At 31.1% G+C, this 5905-nt stretch overlaps 2 protein-coding genes across 2 annotated transcripts; both read right to left on the bottom strand.

Annotated features, from left to right (window-relative positions):
- Positions 1 to 591: 591 nt before the first annotated feature.
- On the bottom strand, positions 592 to 2776 carry LOC106753596. The gene is made up of 6 exons (XM_022777609.1): positions 2753 to 2776; positions 2532 to 2647; positions 2208 to 2424; positions 2056 to 2130; positions 1808 to 1940; positions 592 to 978 (listed from the first exon to the last, which is right to left on the bottom strand). Coding segments are annotated over exons 1-6 (567 nt in total). The 3' UTR covers positions 592 to 976.
- Positions 2777 to 3494: 718 nt separating this feature from the next.
- Positions 3495 to 5333, bottom strand: LOC111241074. Its single transcript, XM_022777608.1, has 2 exons — positions 4287 to 5333; positions 3495 to 3610 (listed from the first exon to the last, which is right to left on the bottom strand). Exons 1-2 carry the CDS (start codon positions 5245 to 5247, stop codon positions 3495 to 3497), a joined length of 1077 nt encoding a protein of 358 aa, XP_022633329.1. The 5' UTR covers positions 5248 to 5333.
- Positions 5334 to 5905: the final 572 nt, after the last annotated feature.

Genomic DNA, 5905 nt, shown 5'->3' with positions numbered 1-5905 from the left:
TGTGTTATTATTATTTTGGTGATATTTTTTTACGGTTAATATAGCATTGTTACAAAATATATATTCAACTCTTAATGTAACTCCTTTTCTCTCGAACATGAAATTTTTTATCCCTTAAATGCTTTGGATTGAATATTATTATGCTTTATGGAATCATGCAGACAGAGAGGGGTAAACTGATTGGGAAATTAGAACCAAAAAGCACACAAAAACAAAAATAAAGTATTACAAAACGACAACCACTAGAAAAAACAGAAGACATTAACCTTAATAATAATGAACAACGAAAACCTTCACGAGAGATTTGTAGCAGCCATGCGATTGAGCTCATATTGACTACACAGAACTGACCATTTATGAGCCACCTCCAACATTTCAGATTCTTCTTTCCTTGCATTTTCAAGCTCCGTTTTGTATTCTACAGTTTCTACAATGCATTTATTTTTTTTCCTTCTCGAGGGATGATAAGGCAACCTCACAAACTCTTATTTCTTCCTTCAACCTAATGATTTGTTCCTTCAAAACTACTTCCTTCCGTTGAAGTTCATCGTAGAAATTCTTTTAAATGGTCACCTCATTCGCACGAGCTTCAAGTTCTGCCAACTTGTCAGTGGTGGCAAAGCCTTGCTTAAAGGAGAATAAAATGCTTTGCAAGTATCAGTGCATAGTGTCTATAATATGTTTGAGGCCATCTGGTACTTTCACATCTTTGAAAGGAAGGTTGGATAGGAAATTAAGAGCAGACAAAAGGCAAAAGCTGTTAGTCTCAAAGCTAACTATATCCTTCAAAGACATCTTCAGATACTTTTCTAACTCAGCAAGGGTCTTTCCAACTAGGTTATCTTCACCCTCTTTCCCCACAACAACTGGTGCAAATAAACTCCTGGTATCATTGGCCCCAAAGTCTTGAATTATTTTAGGATGGCCTTCACTTTTGTTAGCAATGCGTGCCTCAATTTGGCTGCTCTTAATTTCACTCTGGGAGGAATAAGAAGAAAATATAACAGAAAAGACATTAGCATCAAGCCACAGTAGTTGTAAAACATTGAGTTTCTTAACACCATTTTGGATGACTCATATAAGTGCAAGTAGAAGTTAAAATGTGATTTTTTTTCTTTTTCTTTGAAGGAATTATTAGGGAGATATTATATAAATGTGACCTTAATCTAACTTACATAAAATATTAAGACTACTTTCAATTTAAAACCTTAAAGACAATAAATATATAGTTTTTTTATTTTTTATTTTATTTTCACCCAATGTGTTAGACTCATCCTTAAATTATTCTCAAAAATAAATCCCTTTTAAATGATATATTTCTAGTGACCTTTACTTATAATGCAGTTGTTATGGTGTTGGATTGTGTTGTTGTCACAACGATTTAAACTCCTCACCAAGATTAATCATCAGTTATCAAATAAGAAATTTTAAAGGTTTTGGAAATATTTGAGAGATATATAAGAGATATGTTGTACTAAGGAATTTATTATTTTATTTTATTAATATACTTTATATATAGAATAAAATGTAATAGAATATTAAATATTTGCTAAATCTAAATAATAACTAATATCTAAAACTGAAAATTATTGCTAAAGTCGAAAGATTTCCTAAAAGATAATTTAAATAAAAAATATTAAGTAAATATTCTTAACAAAATGTAATGATAACAAATATATTAAATATAAATTCATACTTAGAAATTCAATAGTTTTTATTCCTACGACAAATAAAAAATTAGAAAGGTAACATCATTTTTTTTTTAACCGAATATGTTGGAAATGTGAATTGCATAAAATAAACTTACATGATGGATGTGATTTACTTGGTAAAGTAACTGTTGGATCCAACTTAGAGGTGACAGACTCGGAAAGAATTGATGAAGCTGCCATATTGGTGTTCTTTGTCATGGTTTCCTCTAAAGCAACTTGCTCAATACTCTGCGCAAGAACATATTGGTGTAATAAGTTGCAGACTTGACTTCTTTCTATGACCTATACTAGCAGGGTTATTGTTGATGACAAATTATTTATGGTATTTTTGTTTGTCATTTACCTTAGGAATTTCACCAACTGGTTTTTTCTGCTTCATCAGACACGGTTCACTAGTCTGCTGTGTGTCCACCAATGGCTAAACAAAGTAATAAAAAGGTGTAAAATCACAATATAGTCTCATCCAATACTCAGAAAAAGATTTATTAGACTCACATTTGTTAATGATGTTGCTATTCTTGGTATTTCTGAAGTGAAAATTTCTGCAACAAATTCCTGCTCTGCTTCTTCATTTCTCGGAGTCAAAACCTGGTGATTAGAAACAACACCTATTTCACCTTCTTTATCAACCAAGTCAGAACCTTCTTCCAATATAATCTTAGGCCCATCACCTTCTTCAACAATGTCCCCACTACTACACCTGTTTAACAAACTTAAATTGCTTGCCAGAGAACAAAAAAACTCAGAAACTGATGCTATCAATCTTGTAAGAATTTCATATGCCGCCAAATGTATACTCACCTAATAAAATAGTCATACCTCTTAGAATTCTCATCTATTTGTCTCCATGCAATGTCCTCTTCCAGCTTAGGATCTCTCGCCACAACACGTTGACTACGATGTGTTGCAACACCAGTGGATGAAGATTTAATCTCCTGTGTATTATAAATTGAAAAAATACGATTGAGTGTGAGGATCTCTAAAGTTTGAAAGTAGCCCTGTTACTATTGCTTCTTAAAGTGCATATTGGTATGGAAAACCTCCTTCACTGTTTCATTCCTCATACACCAACTTTCTTTTGAAATATTGCATAAGCAAGTTAATTAGGAGTTAGTCTTTATATTAAAAAATCCATTTTTATTTTTAGTAATATTACAAATTAGAGGTGGGCTTCTAAATTCTAAAGTAGTAGTTGGTATTGCCAGTCTATCACTGATATGCTAGAACTTTTCCACTAAATGTTGTCAGTTTCATATTTACAATGCAAAAGCTAAGTTTGGTGAGGTAACTTTCATTGTGACTATACTTTCTTCTTCACCATATTTGGGTTACTAATTTCTATTTAATTCTTAATTAGTTGACATATTATGACTTTATCTAATGCAATTGAATTCTTCTGTAATCTGCATATGCCCAGAAAATGTGTAATTAGGTAGAATATTTTCTTCTTTTTATAAAAATGAAATGAAAATATGTGTATCAACCTCAAGCCATTCGAAAAGGAACATGAAATGGTCCTTTTTTTTTCTGAATCAAGGGACAACAACAATTTTCATTGTTCTTTCTTTAGCTTTGAGTAGTATACATTAACCATTCATTTCGTGTTAAATTATTTAGCAAATGTGTTTTTGTTGCTAATTAAGGTGACTTTTGTTGATCTACCAAAGATGATTTACTTTAAGAATTTTAATGGATCACATTGATTTGTTTTAATAAAAAGGAGATCAAATTTTCTACGTAAAATTGAAAAATGTTATTCTAATAATGAGACAAAATAGGCTATTATTTTTTATTATTTATATTCATAGATTGGTTGGTTCTGACCTGTGAATATTTATAACTTATCCCTTCTAGGATGTCACGAAATGTCGAAATACCAAGTTCAGTGTTCATGAAATCTGTACAAAAATATAAGGGAATTAAGGTGAAAATCAAATACATAACAAAAGGGAATAGAGCTCAACTTTCCATGATAGATCTTTATATCATTACAATTAAAAATAAAATAGATATAAAAAGTTTTATTATAGGAGTTTTTTTTATCACCAATCAAAATAAAGTGGAGACTCTACGTCGTAAGGATAGTACCCTTTAGAACAGTGTTTTCATAACTAAAATTCCTAGAACCTAAAATTAAAAGTCTTGCACCAAAAATTAAGTTAATGTTCTTATTTTAAAAAACTCTAGTGAGTACTCGGTTGGGAATTTGAAATCGTCCTCTCTGAGTGAAATAATGAATTTGTAAATATATATTTTCTTTAGGTAAAATTGTTTACAAATTAAGGCTTATTTCAAATGTGTTCATATTTTGTGAAAGAATTAGCAACTTTAGTTGTGGATTGTGGAGTTAGAATAATTTGAGTTTAATAATTAATATATTTTCGTTGTTGAATAAAAGTGAGATAAAAATTACATTTAATTTGAAACTAATAAACTTCCTTTTTGAGAGTTATACGAGTTAAGACCAACATTTATTTAGAAAAGAATTAGATAGCAGTGTTACCTCATTTCTATACTATTAATTTAAGATTAATTCAATAGTTTGGACATTTGAAGACTTTATATAGTATTTACCTTCGTAAGGAAAATCATGACGGAGCTTCTGAAGAGTAGTTGTTGAAGTCAAAGTGAGTTTTGGACATTTGTAGACAATGCAATTCTTTAAATTATGCAATTCAATCTCTTGACTGAAGTTTTCCAGATGCATAAATATTAAAAGTTTGAGTTTTGGAAGCTCAACTTTAATCTTTCCTTTTTTACATCCAACAAGCTCTTCTAGTTCATTGGCTCCATTTATGGCCAGAAGATGAAGATTGGGAAGGTCATTAGAAACAGATCCAGAGAATAATCTTTTCAACTTGTGACAATCGTCAACATGCAATGCTTCAAGTTTTGGGAAGCATGGTTGATGAGAAACAAGATTAGACAAATTTTTATCCCCTTCAATTATTTCTCTTAATTCTTTGCATTTTCTTATCACTAGAACATTCAACTTTGGTAAGCATCTTACAACAGACTTTGAAAAGACTACTTCCAATGAGTCACATTGAATTATTTCTAGTTCTTCAAGATTTGGGAAGGCAAAATAATTCTTTGAAGCTTCTTTATCACATCCAATAATCTCCTCTACTTCAGAGCCTCCATCTATGGAAAGAAGATTGGACCTGTCTTCTTCGACGATCTGCTTCAATTCCATGCAATCTCTTATGGTTACTTTCTTCAACTCTGGTAAGTATCTTACAACAGACTTTGGAAAGATTACTTCCAACTTTCCACAATTCCATATTTTTAATTTGGTAAGATGTTGGAGAGTAAGTGAATTGTTGGGACCCACCCAAATATAAGTCATTTGTGGTAGAAATTTTAACTTCAACTTCTCTAACCTTAAACTCACTTGTTGGCCAATCATTTCATCTTCATTAAGACAAAAAATACGTTCTGCATCAGAAAAAGTTATGTTTAGAGTTTGCAAAGTGGGGAGATGGTTCTGAATCCCTTTCGAATCCTGTAGGACATTAAGAGCAAATGTAAACATAAACGAAAAAAGAAAAAATAATTAATAATCATAAAAAAAAGAAGACAAGATTACCTTCGTACTTGTGATAATTGTCTCTCTTGAATTTGTAGGAATCGTCAAACAACTAACATAACTATAAAATGGATAGAAACATCTGTAACACTCACAGTCCTTCAAAGATGGCCACGTCACAGTGACAGTGTTGGTAGAACAAATGCTAACAAAGTTTGGTAGATTACGAAGAGAGAGTATTTCCAATGCTAAGAATTGAATATGAATCTTCTTATAATCCTTATTAGCTACGTCATATTGGTCAATCATATATTTCAATCGGAAACAGTTATCAACCAAGAGCTCTTTTAAGTTAGGAAAGATAGCTTTCATATTCTCTTTGCCATATTCATCATCAGTGTCTATAATGTACTCAAGTCCATGACATTCTTGAATACTCAAAATTTCCAACATCATCAATGATGAAACAATGGACAGTTTAAAAAGATACCTTGCCTTATCAAAGCCATTCAGTTTAATCTCTCTAATATTCTGTGTCATAATCAAGTTCAAACCATGTGGTAGTTCTGAAAGACATTCAACACTTTCAACCGGCGAATCAAAATCTGAGTTCGATGTCTGCAATTTATACACCAATATACTTCTTAAACCAAACTAAATATTA

Source organism: Vigna radiata, unplaced genomic scaffold (assembly GCF_000741045.1).
Source record: "Vigna radiata var. radiata cultivar VC1973A unplaced genomic scaffold, Vradiata_ver6 scaffold_134, whole genome shotgun sequence".
NCBI lineage: Eukaryota > Viridiplantae > Streptophyta > Magnoliopsida > Fabales > Fabaceae > Vigna > Vigna radiata.
Note: the sequence above shows the minus strand (reverse complement) of the source record. Positions and strands in the feature narration are given on the sequence as shown.

Excerpts from the sequence above, each read along its gene's own strand:
- LOC106753596 (XM_022777609.1), bottom strand. The coding sequence starts at position 2,776 with ATGAGGAATGAAACAGTGAAGGAG. Across the intron at positions 2,648-2,752 it reads GGAATGAAACAGTGAAGGAG|GAGATTAAATCTTCATCCAC; the intron begins GTTTTCCATACC and ends TATAATACACAG. Across the intron at positions 1,941-2,055 it reads CAGTTGGTGAAATTCCTAAG|AGTATTGAGCAAGTTGCTTT; the intron begins GTAAATGACAAA and ends GTTCTTGCGCAG.
- LOC111241074 (XM_022777608.1), bottom strand. The coding sequence starts at position 5,247 with ATGTTTACATTTGCTCTTAATGTCCTACAGGATTCGAAAGGGATTCAG. Across the intron at positions 3,611-4,286 it reads TCATGATTTTCCTTACGAAG|ATTTCATGAACACTGAACTT; the intron begins GTAAATACTATA and ends ATTTTTGTACAG.